Source organism: Ictidomys tridecemlineatus, chromosome X (genome assembly GCF_052094955.1).
Source record: "Ictidomys tridecemlineatus isolate mIctTri1 chromosome X, mIctTri1.hap1, whole genome shotgun sequence".
NCBI lineage: Eukaryota > Metazoa > Chordata > Mammalia > Rodentia > Sciuridae > Ictidomys > Ictidomys tridecemlineatus.
The window spans coordinates 31,140,539-31,158,974 of record NC_135493.1 but is presented as its reverse complement, the minus strand read 5'-3'; the positions used below and the strand labels follow the sequence as shown (position 1 = coordinate 31,158,974).

The window sequence follows — 18,436 nt, the reverse complement described above, 5'->3', positions numbered from 1 at the left end:
ATAAAAACATAATTTATTCTCAAGTTTGCTATAGCTTCTACCTTGCAAGCACATTCAAAATGGAGAACTAATGATCATTGTATCAGCTTTTTCTGTAAAGAATCATTCACTGAAGTATTTAATATGAGTGTGTCTGTGCTTATACAATGATATGAATTACCAGCATTTGTTCAAAATATAAATTTTTTGAAGTTTCTTCAAAAAACAAAAAATAATGTTTGCTTCTTCCCACAGATAATAATCGCTGTAAGTCAACTGATAGCTGATGTAGCACTAAGTGGAGGATCAAGATTTCAGGAGTCTTTATCTATTATTAATAATTTTGCAAATAGTGACAGACCTATGAAGGTATGTACTCATGTTGAATAATAAATTAAAGCCACTTTCAATATCAGGTTTATGCTCCTAGAGTAAAATTGTTATTAAATTCAGAGCCATTGATAGTAGAGAGTGCATGTTGAATGTGAGCTTCACAGGGCTTCATCTTGTATACCACTAGATCTCTTTAACACCTAGAACACTGTCTGGTACGTAGCAGATATTCAGTATGAGTTGAGTAGAAGGATGAATGACTAGACTGTGTACACACAGTTATAATGGCTAATAAAGTTTGAATATTTCTCTGGGGTTGATTTTTTTTTTGGTACCAGGGATTAAACTCTTGGGGGGCAGGGGACTCGACCACTCAGCCACATCCCCAACCCTTTTTTATATTTAATTTAAAGACAGGGTCTCACTGAGTTGCTTTGGACCTTGTTAAGTTTTGTGGCTCACTTTGAACTCCCAATCCTCCTGCCTCAGCTTCCCAAGCTGTTGGGTTTACAGGCGTGAGCCACCCCACCCAGCCACTGGGGTTGATTTCTAAGACTACTCAGAAAATAAATGCTTCCTTCCTTTCTTAACAATTATTTCCGTTTAATATTGGTTAATTAAACACTGAGTTTGAAATTTGACACAGCCTTACATTTTAGAATAGCAAACAGCTGTCTGATCCATTGCCAGCAGATGAGGAATGGCACAGAAGGGTTTCATTATTTGTTGGTTTTATAAGTTTTGAAAATCATCTATTAGCCAATCGTGGCTTGGTATAGGTACTTATTGGCAAATCCAAGTCCAAAGTTGTCATTCTTAAGCACCAGTTCACTCTGGCCAAACTCAAGACTGACCACCATTCCTCTTTCTTACCTATATGCATAGCATGTAAAACTGCTTCTGCCACCTTGTTGCCTGGAGTGCAGGTCCTCATCTTCAGTAATAAAATGTGTTCCAGGGAAGAAGAGGCCATATCCAGTAAAGGACTTTTCCTCCCAGAGAAATTAATCATTCCAATTCTTGGGAAATGTCATATTCCAGCATATTTGACAATATTGAATCAAGCCTGAAAAAAATTAGAAACTCGCAGTCACAGCATATTTGATGCTTGGGACGTGTAGAATCTATGTACCAAAAAATATTCCCATAGGAATGTTGCTTACACTGAGAAAAACACTGAGTAGTGCCAGCCGCTCACAGGCTGGGAAAGTTTGTTTTGGGGTCAGTTCTATTGGTTCCCCTTGGGATCAGTATATGCTCCAAGAATCCCATGAGTATTGAAACAACATATACTATTTATGCTTTTTTACTCATACTCTTGAGAGTTTATTTTCCCAGTTGTGACCATCCTTACTGCCACATCATATAGAGACATTAGCAAATATTTCTTAGCAAATGAGGTTTATATTGGTTTTCTTCAGCTCATTTCTGAAATGACTTTGTTTTATGCAGTTAGAATGGTCATTGTCAACAAACTCTATTATACCAAAGTCTGTCTTTCCTTGGTAAATGAAATTTCTATTCGTGAATAAGAAGAGAATATATGTAAATAATAATAATTATTATTAAGGGGTTTAAGAAGACAGTTTTTAAAACAATTGCCTCTACATTTTATTATATTTACATTTAAAAAGTCCCCTAGTCCTACACCCGTTACTTCCTCATCTTCTCAGAGTCATATAGATAATCATCATTATTCTTATGGAAGTTAAGAGGAAATGATAGGACTTTCTTAACAGTGATTAGGCTAAAAAGAAAACTCTTGACTTTGTGATCTTGGTGCTAAAAACACTTTGGGAGGTTAATGATCTCTTTAAACCTTTTGGAACATTGTGTCATTTCTGACCTCTCATTTGTGTAAATAGGAATTTTTTGCAGTATGATTTTTCACTTCATATATGTAATATTCAGTGGATGGGTTAGCTATGCTTGTCAGTATATGGAAAAATGACTGAAGAACACTAGCTTTGGAGCCAGACTGCCTGGGTCCAAGCCCTGTCTCCACCATTTGTCAATTTTGAGACTCTGGCCAAACTGCTTAACCTCTCTGTGCCTCACATTTCCCATTGGTAAAATGAATAATAGTCTTAACTTGCCGGATACAGTGACACGCCTGTAATCCCAGGGGCTCCGGAGGCTGAAGCAGGAGGATCATAAGTTCAAAGCCAGCCTCAACAAAACCAAGATGCTAAGCAACTCAATGAGACTCTGTCTCTAAATAAAATACAAAATAGGGCTGGGGATGTGCCTCAGTGGTCTAGTGCCCCTGACTTCCATCCCTGGTACCAAAAAAAGAAAAAAGAAAAGAAAAAAAGATATAACCTCCTAGTGGAGGTTAAGAGGAAGTGATAGGATTTTCTAACAGTTAACTTAGTAGGATTTTGTAAAAATTAAAATATGAAAGAGCACCCAGACCAGTGCCTGGTATATAATATTCTATCAATAATTTTAAGTTGCTATTTTATCATAAGTAAATGACAAACAGAACACTTCCATGAATATAGATAGAATTCACAGTGGAAGAGAGAGATTTTAAAGCCATCCAGTCTGGCTCCAAAGGTCATACTTTTATGTACTATAAATGTTATCAAATTTAGAGCCTTTCATAACTAAATTAGTTGCATACTTTTTAAATAATTAATTTAAAACTCTTTAGACATTCTGCAAACAATGCAGTACCAAGAACAGTTAAAAAGAGGTAAAACTCATATTATGTTCCCAGCATTGGATGCTGAGGTTTAGAGTATATCAATAATATTGTTAAACATATTTTTTGTTTGTTTTGAAATTAGGCAACTGCTTTTCCTACAGAAGTTAAGGACTTGACCAAGAGGATCCGTACTGTTCTTATGGCCACTGCCCAAATGAAGGAGCATGAGAAAGACCCTGAAATGCTAATTGATCTCCAGTATAGCTTAGCCAAGTCCTATGCCAGCACCCCAGAGCTCAGAAAAACCTGGCTTGATAGCATGGCTAAGATTCATATAAAAAATGGAGATTTTTCAGAGGTGACTACTTTAAGTTTGTTTTAAACATTACCTTTCAAAACCTCTTGAGCATGTTCTGACTGTTCTTTCCTGTCATCTTTTTTTAGGCTGCAATGTGTTATGTCCATGTAGCAGCTCTAGTTGCAGAATTTCTTCATCGAAAGAGTAAGATATTTCTGTTCCAAGATGGGAATTTCATTTAGCACAAAAGTTTGTATCTTTGAAGCTTGTGACTATGAATATGATATAATTGAGCTCTGAAAAATATGTTCACCTTAAAAACAGAAGTTGTTATAAAAGATTGTTCATTTTTCCTTCTGCTTTCATAGGAGGTTACAAGTAAGTTAAACAGTACAGGCCTGGGCCTGATGCCCAGTGTTTATTTTCCAAGACTGTCTCTCTGGAAGGCTGCCACAAATTAAATTCTTCTTAGTGCTCATGAGAAGCTCCACATAATACAGATCACTTATTTTCCACTCAACTACCTCATCTTCACCAACAACTGCCCATACATTCTATACCACATTAGTACAGTGACCTGGGTATAAAAAGTGAATCTTGCCCTTGAAGACCTGCAGGACACAGCAGGTCTAGATTCCTAATTCAAGATTCTTAATTCGGGAAGATGTCTGAACGCTTCCCTTTCTAAATAGAGTATTGTTGACTATTATCACCAAAGTACTAAAACTGTTGAGTTTAGTTTAAAAACTGATTGGCAATGAAGATTGCAATCCAGAAATCTCCCATTATCTATTACAGTGTCCAAGCTACTTGCTTTAAGGTTAACACATGAATAATATCAGAGCAAAATGAAACCAACGTCTGGGAATCATATTACTCTGGTTTGGGCTATGGAACTACAACCTTGTTTTGTTTGGATTTTTTTTTAATTTTCTGAATTCCTACACTTATCTGTGTATCTTTCATTTCACATCTAAGGCCTAGAGTTTAATTGCCTCATATAACACTCATGTGCAGAATCCAAAAAGATTCTTCCAAAATATAATACTATGGTTAAAACGTAGCTGTAGGGCTGGGGTTGTGGCTCAGTGGTACAGCGCTTGCCTGGCATGTGTGAGGCCCTGGGTTCAATCCTCAGCACTGCATATAGATAAGTTAATTAATTAAAAGATTAATTGACAACTAAATATATAAAATAAAGTGTAGATATATTTTATTTATGTGTTAAATTAACACTTGGATATTGAAATTCTTCTGAACAGTTCATGTTTTTGAAATTGGTATACTCTAAATTTTTCTTTTTAGTACATATTTGGTTTTATTTAATTAATTTGTTTATTTAGAGCTAGTGAATGGACACAGGGCCTTAGGCATACTAAACATGTGCTGTATCACTGACCCTCACCCCCAGCCCTCATATGTGGCTTTAAAATGAAAAAAAAAATAGATTATTTGAATAAGGAAAAAATAGGTTATTAAAATAAGGCCTAATTGAGTTTTTTAATATTACATCATTGATATCAATGTATCATTACATTATCATTATCATCCTGTAACATTTCAATAGAAATAAGTATTGAAATTGCACACCTGCAATTCCAACTAAACTGACAAATTTAAGAATCCTAAGCATAGTACTAAATATGATTTTAGGTATGTCTTTCAGAGAAATTACATTAATACTATCTCATCTTTCTAGTTAGTAGAAATCTGAAATAATAGTTTCATGTTCACTGTGTTAGTCAGCTTCCTGCTTTCCATTGCTGTGGCAAAATACCTGAGAAAAATCAACTTAAAGAAGGAAAGCTTTATTTTAGCTTGTGGTTTCAGAGGTTTCAATTCCTGATCACTTGGTCTTGTTGCTTTTGAACCATGTGAGGCAGTATATGGAGGCTGAAGTATGAGGCAGAGGAAAATTGCTCACCTCTTTCCAGTCAAGAAACAGAGGAAGAAGCTGGGGTCCCAATATCCCTTTCAAGAGCACAGCCCCAGTGGTCTACTACTTCCAACTAGACTTCACCCCTAATGTTTCTACTGTCTCCCAATAGCTACATCAGCTGGGAACCAAACCCTCAATCCATGAGCTTTGGGGGACATTTGTTTTTTGTTTTGTTTTGTTTTTTTGGTACCGGGGATTGAACTCTGGGACACTTCACCACTGAACCACATCCCCAGCCCTTTTTTGTATTTAATTTAGAGACAAGGACTCACTGAGTTGCTTAGTATCTTGCTGTTACTGAGGCTGGCTTTGAACTCGCGATTCTCCAGCCTCATCCTCCTGAGCCGCTGGGATTTCAGGCATGTGCCACAGCAGCTTTGGGGAACATTTAAGATCCAAACCATTATATCCATTAAAAGTATAGGTTTTGGGCTGGGGCTGTGACTCAGTGGCAGAGTGCTTGCCTAGCGTGTGTGAGGCACTAGGTTCGATTCTCATCACCATTTATAAATAATAAATAAAATAAAGGTCTGTAAACAACTGAAAAAATATTTTTTAAAAGTGTAGGTTTTGAAAATAGCTAAGCATATTGAAAAATATTTCCCTAGAATTTTTGTGTTTTCACAAGTACAAAGACCTTGAAACTAAGGAAAAGTATATCTTTTAACAATTAGAAATGTAATTTCTTTCTGTGATTGTTTGGATATTAGCACAGGGTAATGCTACTCTAACTTCCAAACTATGACATTCTAACAGATGGAGATCATATTTATAACTAGACATTTAAGTGTGTCACAATACCCTCAAAGCTTTCTAGAATTTATCCTTCATAGAAATCAGAGTCCTTAGCTGAGGAGGAGAAAAATGTTTTGCATTTCAAACAAAAAATTGTTAAACTTAAGAAAAGTTTACATATTTATTTATAGGTTCCATCTATTTTTAAACCTGGGAAATTCTACTTGCTTAAATTAGAAAACCGTATTCTAAAAGGGTGGTAGTAGTAAAGTCTTCAGGGGCTTACTCTTTAAACTTCAATGATTTAAATGGTCCAAAACCACCTTCTTTTGTTAATTAGCTGATTAAACTATGGTATGACTATACCAAGGTAGACTACTCATCTAAAACACAAGTTAAAAACAATCTGTTGTGGGTTGCCGTTGTAGTGCAGTGGTAGAACCCTTTCCTAACATGTGCAAGGCACTGTGTTCAATTCTCAGTACCACATATAAATAAATAAAATAAAGGTCCATTGATGACTTAAAAAAAAAGCAATCTATTAATAAGCCATCCAGTCAGAGAACTCCATAGTTCCCCAATATGTGGGCCCTTTTCAATTTAGCTGCAAATATTTACAGAGTAAATAAAAATACATTTGAATATAGACCTGAAAAAGAAAAAGAATTGCTTACTTAGTCACTTATTTATTTTTGCTGTACTGAGGATTGAACCCAGGGCCTCATACATGCTGGGCAAGCACGGCACCACTGAGCTACATCCCTGGTCCCTTTGCAATTTTCATTTCATTTTTGAGACAGGGTCTTGCTGTGTCACCTGGACTGTCCTTAAATTTGCAGTCCTCCTGCCTCAGCCTCCCAAGTAGCTGGGGTTACAGGTGTGCACCAGTAGGCCTAGCCAAAACCAACTTATGTAACAAATATGATTGGGCAGCTCAAGAACTCTTTGTTTTCTATCAAGTGTCCTTTGATAATGAAGACAACATCAAAGGAGAGTTAATCCCTGACACTCATCCATTGCCAGAAATTTTCTGCTTTCTTAAGTTCCTAAGCTATTTCTCTTGAAATCTATTATAAAACATTTTTAATCAAGATGGAATAAAATAATGCTTATTAGCTTACACATTGGCAGCAGATGTTCTACTGTTTATACTTTCTAAGAGAAAAAAAATTGTCCTATTGGATAGTTGGGTTCGTAGGCCTTGGGGCCCCTGCCCCCAGGGGTGACTTATAATACCAGTGGGGGCCTGTTCCAAATCCTTCTCTTTGTTGTTTCCTAAAGTGAATTGAAAGGGGAAGAAGGTATGCAATTGTTTATATCCCCTCCTCATCCTCAAATTTCTTTCAGGCAGCCTGAGTTCTTGCTGTTTCTATCCAAAGAGACCATATAGATTCTTACTCTCTTCTGTTTACCTAAATCACCTCTAAGTGCTGGTACTTTGCATTTGCTACTCTTCCATCTCATTTGTGGCCCAGTATGTCTAGTGTGCTCAAGGCCCAGAGTTTGACCCCTAGCACCACAATAAAAATAAATAAAAACAAGCAGACTTTTCTTACTAATATTTTGTCTGAGAATCTTAAAATTTCTGGATCACATACCCTGGAAGCTAGACTTTGACATGCTTCTCTTTTATGAGAGAAGCACAACTGTTTTCCCCAGGGAAGGCAAGAGTCAAGTTTTTGCATTCTTCCACCACCACATAGCATGGTAGGTTCAGGAAAGCTTCAGGCCTGCAGGCTTCCCCCCCCCTAAGCCCAGGAAATGGAATTTCCTTTTCCATAGAATCTGTTCTACTCCTTCCTTATAGGGTAATATTGCTCTCTTTCTCAAGTCTTGATACCCAGTATCTGATAGCTTAAGTTCCACAAAGCTTTTTATTTCCCTATTCTTTCCCAGTCCCTGTTTTTCCCTTCATGCTCTTTCCTGAGGACCCTTACCTCTTATCCTTCTTCTGACTAGCAGTGATATATTATCAAGGGTCAGGCTGCTACCATATTCTCCAAAACCTTCCCCACTATTTCATGTGATCACTTATACTCAATGTAGTGTTTCTCTACCTGGACCATTTACATCTTGCTTTCCCTAGCACAGCATTCAGGAATGTGGAAGCAATAGCTTAGAAATAAGTCATTGGACATTTAGTTTGAGATAATACACTGAGCAAAAATAGTGAACTCTGAAGCTGAAAATTCACAATAGTAGTCTTTATGGTAGATGATATGGGCAACAAATTCTAAAACTGGGTATCAACCTTTTCTGCTCTTGAGACAAAACATTGTTTACCGTACTTCTACTTAAGATACACAAGACTCTCACAAAATGCTTTCTGACTACAGGCATTGAAGTGTTTCTCTCTTTATCTTCCCCTAAATCATGGCATTCTAGAAAAATCCTAGATTTGGGGATGTTTGAATAGTCCATTCTGAATAAACAGGAATATCCCCCCAGTTTTGGATCTAACTGCCCAAGACCTTCAGGGATTTACTTCTTCTTTGAATAAAGCATATATTTTTTATTTCTTTAGACTTTGGCACTGTCTACTATCTAGCTCTTAACTTCATGGAATTGATCAGGTGGGATGTTGAAACTTTTGAAAAGTTCCAATGCTCTGCTATTTAGAGTATTCCACAGATCAGCTGCTAGTATAAAAAGTGTTTGTTAGTGGTTCACAACAAGATAAAGAATCTTATCCCAAATGTAAATCAACTGTGTCACTAAACATGCTGTCTAGTTTAGCAGACTTTTGTTTTTCATAGTCTGTTGAAAAAGGAAAGGAAAAATTGATTTATAGTCTAGAGTCTCATTTGTGGTCCAGTATTTTGTTTTGTTTTTCTTTTCATTTTTTTTCCTGGTTGTTCAATTTTATAAGTAACAGACCGAGGTTTTTTAAAAAGTCTTGGACTGATAGAAGAAATTTTTATTTCTTACATGCAAAGTATGCAATTTTGGGCTCATATAATAACATTTTTTTGTAGAAACAAGGAAGTTTTTATTAACAAGAACTATATTTAGTTGGTTCTTAGCCACAGGAAATTTGAAATAGTTATCAGATGCTGTGTTGGCTCTTATCACCTAACACAATTTTTTTATTACATAATTATTGAGGATCAAGCATTGGCTATAACCCTATAACATTAACAGTTGCAACATTTTTATGCTTTTAACTCAGCAAACTGCCTTTTCAAACTCACTTTTTTCAGCTTTTTTATGCCATGGTCTTCTTTGAAAAATAACATATTTTAATTCAACAGAGCAATAGGATTCATATTGACATAATTATAAAATATGGAATGTAATTTGTTCTAGTTTAGTCCCCAGTACTTTCCCTTTCTCTTCCCTTCAACCTCCCCTGTTCCTTTCCCTCTATTCTACTGATTCTTCTGCTGAAAACTATCAAAGTTTGACTGAAATTATTACTTGCTCACTTGTAAAGATATTTCTACTCCCATATTCGCTGCAATATTGTTCACAATAGGCAAGTTCTGGAATCAACCCAGGTATCTGGTAACATTTGAGAAAATGGCGCCTTCTCTGCTGACCACTCAAGACAGCAAAGCCCCTTTCTCAGCCTTCAGGGCCCAGACAACTGCTTTGTCCTTCCCATGGACACATCCCAAGTTGGCCTGGCGCCCCAGCACCTCCTTAGGCCAGTCCTGAGGGAATCAAGATGATGATCTAGTACTTTGATTAGAACTTTCTGGAGGTCTTTATCAGACCAATTTAGGCATGCTAATATTCAGAAATGAAGTGCTTCATGATCGATCTTCAGTACCTTGTATTACCTAATTTATTTATACAAAAATGGCCCTAAAAATCTGGTGTGTCAATGTAAATATCATTTTGCATTTCTGCCCCTCCCTCCCCCCCTTTCTCTCTCTAATGGAATCCCACGAATACCCATGTATTTCTCCCTTCTTTTAAATTTGATTGTAATGTTTCTTCTTAGTTAAACATGACAGTAGGATCCATTTGGTTGAAATTATAGAAGTATAGGATATGTCTTATTCTAATTGGGACCCCATTCTTGTAGGTGGGCATAATGATGGGATTCACTTAGGTATTTTCATATATGTTCATAGGAAAACTATGTTAGATTTATTCTACTATAGTTCCTATTCCTATCCCCCTCCCTTCCTTTCATTTCCCTTTTATGTAATCCACTGACCTTCTCTTCTTCCCCCTCCCTGATTTATTGTGGTTTATTTCTAGCAAAAACATCCAACGTTTGTTTTTTTGTTTTTTTGGTTTTTTTTGGATTAGCTTATTTCACTTAGCATGATAGTTTCCATGTCATCCATTTACTGGCAATGTCCTAAAGTCATTCTTCTTTAAGGCTGTATTTCTCCCTTCTTCAAAATAACCCTGGGCATCAGGCTTGGTAGCACACACCTGTAGCCCCAGCTACTCAGGAACCTGAGGCAGGAAGATTGCTTGAGCCCAGTAGTTATAGAGATCAGACTGGCCAACAGTGATACCTCCATCTCAAAAATACAATAGTAGCCCAATCTTCACCCATGAGGCATCCATCTCCCTCATAGAACTGTGATATTTAATTAATAATCATATTCTACCAAGCATCTTACCTAGAAGATATATGTCTAGTTAGATTTAATTCACACAAGAGGAATTGGCAAATTCCAAGCCCTGATAGCATTATCTTTTTTTCTACCAGAATTCTGAAAAATAAATTCATCATAAGGTCTGGTTTTTTTTTCCTGGTACCAGAGATTAACTTAATTAAGATGAACTTAACCCCTGGTTAAGTACCCAGGGACCCTTAACCAGTGAGCCACATCCCTAGCCATTTAAAAATTTTTTAATTTGATTTCTTACAGTCTTGCTAAGTTGCTGAGGCTGGCCTCAAACCTGTGATCCTCTTGCCTCAGCTTCAGAGCTCTGGAATCACAGGAGTGTGCCACCATACCCAGTTGAGGTCTGGCTTTCTTGAACCTTTTTTTCTTCCCCAACATCTACTCTCAGGGAGATAACCAGATACTTGAGTTGAGAGTAAAGGTCATTATTTCTAAGCATTGCTTCTAAAGAGATTGTAGGATGGTAGATTAAAACAGCCCTTTGTTCAGCCACTGTCAGAAGGAAACTTTTTCATGTACTGACAGAAGTATGGTATAAGAAGTCTGAATTTAAAAAAAAAAAGAAGTCTGAATTTTCCTTGAACCCTAAAGTTAGAGAGCCATCTATATGTGGGTAAATGTAGCCACAGCAGAATTATTTGGACCAGAATCTATAAAGCAACCACATAGACTTCAACTCCTAAACTCTTTCTTGGCCATAAGAGTTGGTCTACAATCCTACAGCAGTTCTTAAGATTGGGCTCACTTCTTAATTTCCAGGGATCCAGGTGACAGCAATTATTTTATTCCATCTTGGGGAAATAAGTTTACTTATTGGTAGGCTTTGTTGATCATATTAATCCATTATGTATTTTTATGTGAAATGCTCTGTTCTGAACAGTTTACATTTCGTTAATTCTCATAAAGTAGCTATTATTCCTGTTTCACAGGTGATACAACATTTTACAACCTCAGGGAGATATACTTCTCCAAAATTGTAGTTAGTGGTAGAACTAGATCACACACACACACACACACACACACACACACACACACACACACCTCCTTTATTTATTTATTTTTATATGGTGCTAAGGATCGAATCCAGTGCCTCACATGTACTAGGCAAGTGCTCTACCACTGAGCCCTAGCCCCAAGCCCCTAGAACTAACTTTTAACTCCAAAAACCTATTGCTCTTGGAACATCCCACCATGTGTCTCCCAAGAATGCTACATCCTTGTGTCCCTGCCATCTGTTTCATTTCCTACCTCTCTTACAAGTTCTAAACTAGGCCTCCTCCAAGAACTGACTTCCTTTTCCAGTTCTCAGTGAAATTACCAAAAATCATTCAGTGGTCACCTGAAAAGTACCTTCCCCCTTGTTTAGATGATGTACCACAAATGTTCATAGAACCAAAGTTTTAATAAAAATTTTAAAATCACACTAGGGGAACATCCATACTAGCCATTGAAGGTGGTACGTAGAGTTCACACAGTGATGCAGGCTTCCCGGAGACTGAGGCATGAGGATTCCATGTTTGAGGCTAACCAGGTTGAGCTTCCCAGCAACCGAGCAAGACCTTGTCTCAAAATAAAAAGGAATGGGAATATAGCTGAGTTGTAGAGAACCCCTGATTTCAATCCCCAGTACTTACCCCCTGAAAAAGAACATGGTGCATAGTCAAGAATAAATTTTAAGTAATTTGGGCCCGTTTTTTTTATTAGAAAATATAAATAGCTGGAAATAATTTATAAAATTCTTTGTGATTAGAAATTATATTTATGAATTTTTAAAAATATTTTTTAAAGTTGTCGATGAACACAGTATCTTTATTTCATTTATTTATTTTTATGTGGTGCTGAGAATTAAAGTCAGTGTCACATATATGCGAGGCAAGTGCTCTGCTGCTGAGCCACAACCCCAGCCCCTGTATTTATGACTTTGCTCCTTCCCCAAACATCTGTTTACATAAAAATAGCCAATCCTTATAAGTCTCTCTGTTATTCACCAAAATTTTTTATTAATACAATATTTATTTGTTTTCCCTTTGTGAAACCCTAAACCAACCATTTTCCCTAGCTGGGGAGGTAAAGAAAAAGGAACATACAGGGAAGATGAGACATGGGAGAAAGAATGGGAGGTGGAGACCACTCCTTTACATGACAAAAGAGGATGAGAAAGGCCACCATTGGGCAAAAGAGTCCCTTGGCCTCAGAGAGTTAAGCCTATGATGGCATAGGAGAAGAACTGTAGCTTCGTAGAAGGATTCTGAGCATAAGCAATAATGAGGCTCGCAAACAGTTCCAATCCCAGCCGCAGGGCCACCTCAACTGTGGCAGCTCAGACCCAGTAAACTTGGCTGTTGCATCAGTGTTCCTTGAAATGATGCTGATTTGTAATCTGTGACTAGGGATAAGTGAGGTCAGGGGACGTGGGACTGGCAAGCTGCTGAGGCTCTCATGTGTCAGTGTCTCTGGTCAGTTCAGCACCACTGCAGTTAGTGGTCTGCTCAGTAGCTGAGAAATGCTTCTGACCAAGGAGGGGATAGAGAGGAACTTGGAGCAGGTGCGCATTTTCAGGGGTAAGGGGCTGTGGCAGGAGAGCTACTCCCAGTACAGAGAAGATGGCACCAAACCCATTTTTTTATAAATGTACTCATTGCTTTTTCTCCCCCCACACACAGAATTGTTCCCTAATGGATGTTCAGCCTTCAAGAAAATTACTCCCAATATAGATGAAGAAGGAGCAATGAAAGAAGATGCTGGGATGATGGATGTCCATTATAGTGAAGTAAGACCCCCATGGCCTGCATTGCCAGTTATATAAATTTAATTTCTTAAAATGTATTTATATTAAAAATTATTACAGCTAACCTTCATTGAAGGTAACTAAGGACTAATGATCTTTGAATATCAAACCTGCCTAGGCAGAGCGGTTCCTATTTAGAATGTAGAGCCTCATCTCTGGAACTGCTCACATTATTGAGTTTAGAAATATAACACTACCATCCTTAAATCACCATTCCAGTAGCCATATCAGAGTCAATATATGGGGAAACCTCCACAAAAAATAGATTTAACACTATTCTTTTACTTCAACAGAGCAAAGCTTGCATTAAAGTGTTTAAGAATGTAAATGCCCTGTTCTATAATTCAGATGAATAGAGAAAAGCTTCAGCTGTCAATCAGCCAACAAAGATTTATTGAGCCCTGACTTGTGCTCAAGACTCAGGATATGGTTATAAAAGGGCTGTAAAATAAATATGGATGGTCCCTGACCTCCAAGGTCTACTGAAGTGATAATATACCTACACAAAATGCAAAAAAGCAAAATAGTGCCACTTGAATAATATAGGCAATATGTAGCATGCAAAGTGACAGGTGAGACAGATGCCTTTAAACTGAGCTGGAATAGACATATTAATGAGAATGGGGTTTGAAGGATGATGACAATCTGAAGGCATTCTAATAGAGGAGAATAGCAGGAACAAAAGGTAAGAGGTAGAAATGCATGAGGCACAGTGAGTGAATCCTTTTTGTACAAAACCATTGAGTTCACAGAAGAGTCGTAATCAAGGCCAAATTTTGAGAAGTTTTGAAAGTTTAGGATTTATCCAGTAGAATTTTGAAATTCAAAGATTTTTTTTTAAATTTTTATTTGTTGTTTTTAGTTATGCATGACAGTAGAATCTATTTTGATATATTTATACAACCATGGAATATATCTTATTCTAATTAGGATCTGAGTCTTGTGCCTGTACATGATGTTACTCTCAAAGATTTTTGAGCTGAATAGTGACAAGATGAAAGCAAGTAGAGAAAGTTAATTTGGTGGTAATGTAGGAGTTGTATCAAGGCAGATGGATAGGGGCTAGAAGCATAGGCTAGAAGGAAGACTGCCATCATTGTTGAGAGGTGAGGCAGTTTGGGCCTAAACCAGAAAGTGAAAGATACAGGAAATACCCTGGAAAGGAAAGAAGGAAGGCTTGCTGGATATGGGAAGTGAAGAGTTGAAAGTAGCTCTAAGAAGTGTGGATATAAGGGAAAAAAATAGATGGCTTTGAAGGGAAAATGATGAAAACTATTTTAGATCTGAGTTGAACTTGAAGTGAAAGGTTATAAAAGTGGAAATGATCGCAAGATTATTAGAAATGCAGAACTGAATCTAGAGAGAGAGAGAGAAAGAGAGAGATCAGGTTAGAAATAAACATCTGGAAGTCATATCCTTGGAAGAACCAAAACAGGATGAGTATAGGACATAACATGGCAAGTGAAAACCAGAGAACCAAGGACTGAACCATGGGGAAAAGTGCACAGTTAAAGAGTGGGAACATGAAAAAAGGAAAAGCACAGGGACTAAAGGGGTTAGGGTTAGGGTTCTCTTAAGAAATATAAGCAAATGGGGTTGCAGCTGTAGCTCAGTGGTATAGAGTGCCTGCATGGTACATGTCAGGCACTGGGTTCAATCCTTAGCACCACATAAAAATAAACAAATAAAAGTATTGTGTCCATCTATGACTAAAAATATATTTAAAAAATAGAAAGAAATATAAGCAATCAAGGGGCTAGGGGATGTAGCTTGATGGTAGAGTTCTTGTCTAGCATGCACAAAGCCTTGATTTCAGTCCCCAGTACTGTAAAGAGAGAGACAGACAGAAAAAGAAAAGGAAATATAAGCCATCAGGGGAGTTATAAGCTGCAGGAAAGTTTAAACTATAATACACTTATTTTGTTGTTCCCAATTCTAAGATAAAAATGTTTACTCTTTAAGTTTTTAAGTAGATGCTTTTTAACAAAGAGCATAGAAGGTTTCTTCTGTTCCTTGTTTCCCGAGTTCTCTTTAATATCATGAATGGATATTGAGGATATTTTTTTCAATTGCTTTTTTTCTGTATCCGTTGAAGGTAATATTTTTCTCTTTTATTAGGTTTATGTAGCGGTGTATTAATTTTTTTTTCTAATTCTTAACCAACTTTACATTCCTGGGATAAATACTAGTAGAATTTTTAATTCCCCAAAGTTCACACTTTCACTTCTGGAAATTTTAGTTTGGCTATTGCAGAATAATAAAACTGGTCCTTTACTCAAGTAGCAACATTTATTGAACACCTGTATACAGTATCACTGTGTTAGTTTTTGGAGAAACCATCGGAAATAAGACGTTGTTCCTGATCTTCAGGAGTCACAGGCTATTTGGAAAGTCAGATACATTGACAAAACAAATATTATACAAATATAAATATTTACCCCCAAAATTAACAGAGTTGGAAACAAGGTATCTAGTATCTTGCTTATCCTGCTTGAAGGATTCTGAAAGAGAGGATACTTAAGTAGAAGGGATTAAAGGGCAGAGGGCATAGCATGAATAAAGACAGGAAGCTAAGACACATCCTGGTGCTTCAGAAGAACAACTAGCAGTTCACTGTTATTGAAGCATAAATTACAAGACTTGGCATGTTGAATGAGGGGATTATAGAAGTCTCAACCACATCATTGCAAACTTTCTATGCCAAATGAAATAACTTATCCCTTGTTCTGTGAATGACAGAGACATTGCCAGATTTTAATGAGTGACATGATCAGGTTTGCATTTTAATCAGAACCCCATGACATATGTATAGAGGATGTATTTGAAAGACTCAATGCTGGAAGCAGGACTATCCATTAGAAAAAACTGCGAAATCTTGAACCTTAGCAATAAGTGTAGAAATGGACAGGAAATGTCAGATTTGAAAGATAATTGGAAAATAAAACTTAAGGGCTTGGCAATGAACTCTTTGAGGATGAGTAAAGAAAGAGATGCAGGGGCTGGAGTTGTGGCTCAGTGGTAGAGCGCTCGCCGAGCATGTGCGAGGCCTTGGGTTCGATCCTCAACACCCCATATAAATAAAGGTATTTTTTATTAGCACAAATTAATTGTACATATTAACAGAACTCAGTATGATATTTTCATATGTGCATATAAAACACATTGATAATATCCAAAACCCTTTTTTTTTCATCTTTATCCCCCATTCCCATACCCCAGAATACTTCCTAGTCCCTAGAAATCACTATTCTACTTTCAAGTCAACTTAAGTCATTCTCAGTTTGGAACTAACAGTGTATTCCCTTTTAAAGGTATTCCTTCTCATTGTGTAACCATCTACAAGTACAGTTAGCCATTGTTAAGTGAATAAACACAATAGGTACGGTTTACTATTATCAACATTAACTTCATATTTTAAGAATATTTCTAATTTCAGGTATTTGTATAGGAAATATACTCATGGGGCTAGGGTTTGTAGTTCAGTGGTAGAGTGCTTGCTTAACAGGCACAAGGTCCTGGATTTTATCCCTAGCTCCAGGAAGGAAGGAAAGAAGAAAGGGAAGAAAGGAGTGAGGAAGGATATATAGTCACACAAGTATACTCCTGTTGAATTTGGTACCTTTTGTTTGTTCTTTATTAACTTAAAATGGTTAGAAATTAATTTGTCTGAAACTATTTTTAATTCCTGACTAAGTTTTCTCTTAATTCATTTCTCTTAATGCAGGAAGTTTTGCTGGAGTTGCTAGAACAATGTGTGGATGGCTTATGGAAGGCAGAACGTTATGAAGTAATTTCTGAGATTTCCAAGTTGATCATTCCAATTTATGAGAAACGTCGTGAGTTTGAGGTAGCCTACTTACATATAGTTATAATTAGCTTATGTATTTTATTTTGGTCCTAGGAAAAACATTAAAATAATTATGTAACTATTGCTCTACTTCATGTCTTCTGAAGTTTAGAAGATTCATTATGTTATAACATTTGTATTTTATTGTAGAATATAGATATTTAATTGATTGTATCATTTAGATGCATGGATCCAATATGAAAGTTCTAATCCAGGCTAGGAATGTATTTAAGCAGTAGAATGCTTGCCTAGCATACACAAAGCTCTGGGTTCAATCCCTAGCACCACACAAAAAAATTTATAAACCTTTAAAATGCTGTTAAAGTGTAAAATAAATATCTTGCCTTATGTTATATATATACCAAAAGAAATTAACACTAAAAGAATTAAAGCCAAAATTAAAATTAGTTTTTTTCAATATTATTAATTAATTAATTAATTAGTTTGTACTGGGGGATTAAATCCAGGGGAGCTAAATCTCCAGCTCCTTTTATTCATTTTTTTTTAAATTTGGAGACAGTGTCTTGCTGAGTTGCTGAGACTGACCTCAAACTTGTGATTCTCCTGCCTCAGCCTCTCAAGTCCCTGGGATTACAGGCCAGTGCTACCACGTGCCGCCAGACCTGTGTTTCTCAAAATATTTTCATCTAGCCTTCTCCCCTCCCTCTTTCAGGGCATAAAATAATCATTGTGGTTTGGGGGCTGGGGTTGTGGCTCAGCAGTAGAGTGCTCGCCTAGGACGTGTGAGGCCCTGGGTTCAATCCTCAGCACCACATAAAAAATAAATAAATAAAGGTATTGCATCCATCTTACAACTAAAATAAATAAATAAATAAATAAATATTTAAGAAATAATCAGTATGGTTTTCATTAAACCTTCACTTAAAAAACAAAAGCTATCAGATTTCCAGGTTGCTCAGGGAAGAGACGTTTCTGTTCTTTTCAGTTGTTGAGGACACTAAAAGTGCTGGCAGATAACAATGAGGAAGGTAAAAAGACATCAGTAATAACTCTATTATGAGAAGTTTTTTTTTCAATTTGGCCTGCTAAATAATGTATTGATAAAGGGTAGTTAATAAAGAATAGTAGTTTAATAAACAGTCCTTGCCACCACTGCTGAATAGGAATTTTTATATAATCAAGTCACTCAATTAATTTCATAATTTCTACTGCTATTGTACTAGGAAAGGGGTGATTTAGGATTTAAGCCATTTTTAAAAGAGCAGATAGTTTCTCAATATTGAAAAAGTTTCTTAGAGTGAAAACATATATTTT

At 36.6% G+C, this 18,436-nt stretch overlaps 1 protein-coding gene and 1 pseudogene across 3 annotated transcripts in view; one reads left to right on the top strand and one right to left on the bottom strand.

The window, feature by feature from the left end:
• Dock11 (dedicator of cytokinesis 11) overlaps nt 1–18,436 on the top strand; it is a 186,028-nt gene that overhangs the window by 149,051 nt on the left and 18,541 nt on the right. For all 3 annotated transcript variants that reach the window (XM_013356047.4, XM_021722391.3, XM_021722393.3), the window contains 5 exons: nt 235–348; nt 3,105–3,320; nt 3,407–3,464; nt 13,190–13,296; nt 17,039–17,161. In XM_013356047.4, the coding sequence (XP_013211501.3) occupies nt 235–348; nt 3,105–3,320; nt 3,407–3,464; nt 13,190–13,296; nt 17,039–17,161 (618 nt within the window). The remainder of the gene's footprint in view (nt 1–234; nt 349–3,104; nt 3,321–3,406; nt 3,465–13,189; nt 13,297–17,038; nt 17,162–18,436) is intronic.
• On the bottom strand, nt 8,621–13,102 carry LOC101964717 (ATP synthase F(0) complex subunit C2, mitochondrial pseudogene; annotated as a pseudogene).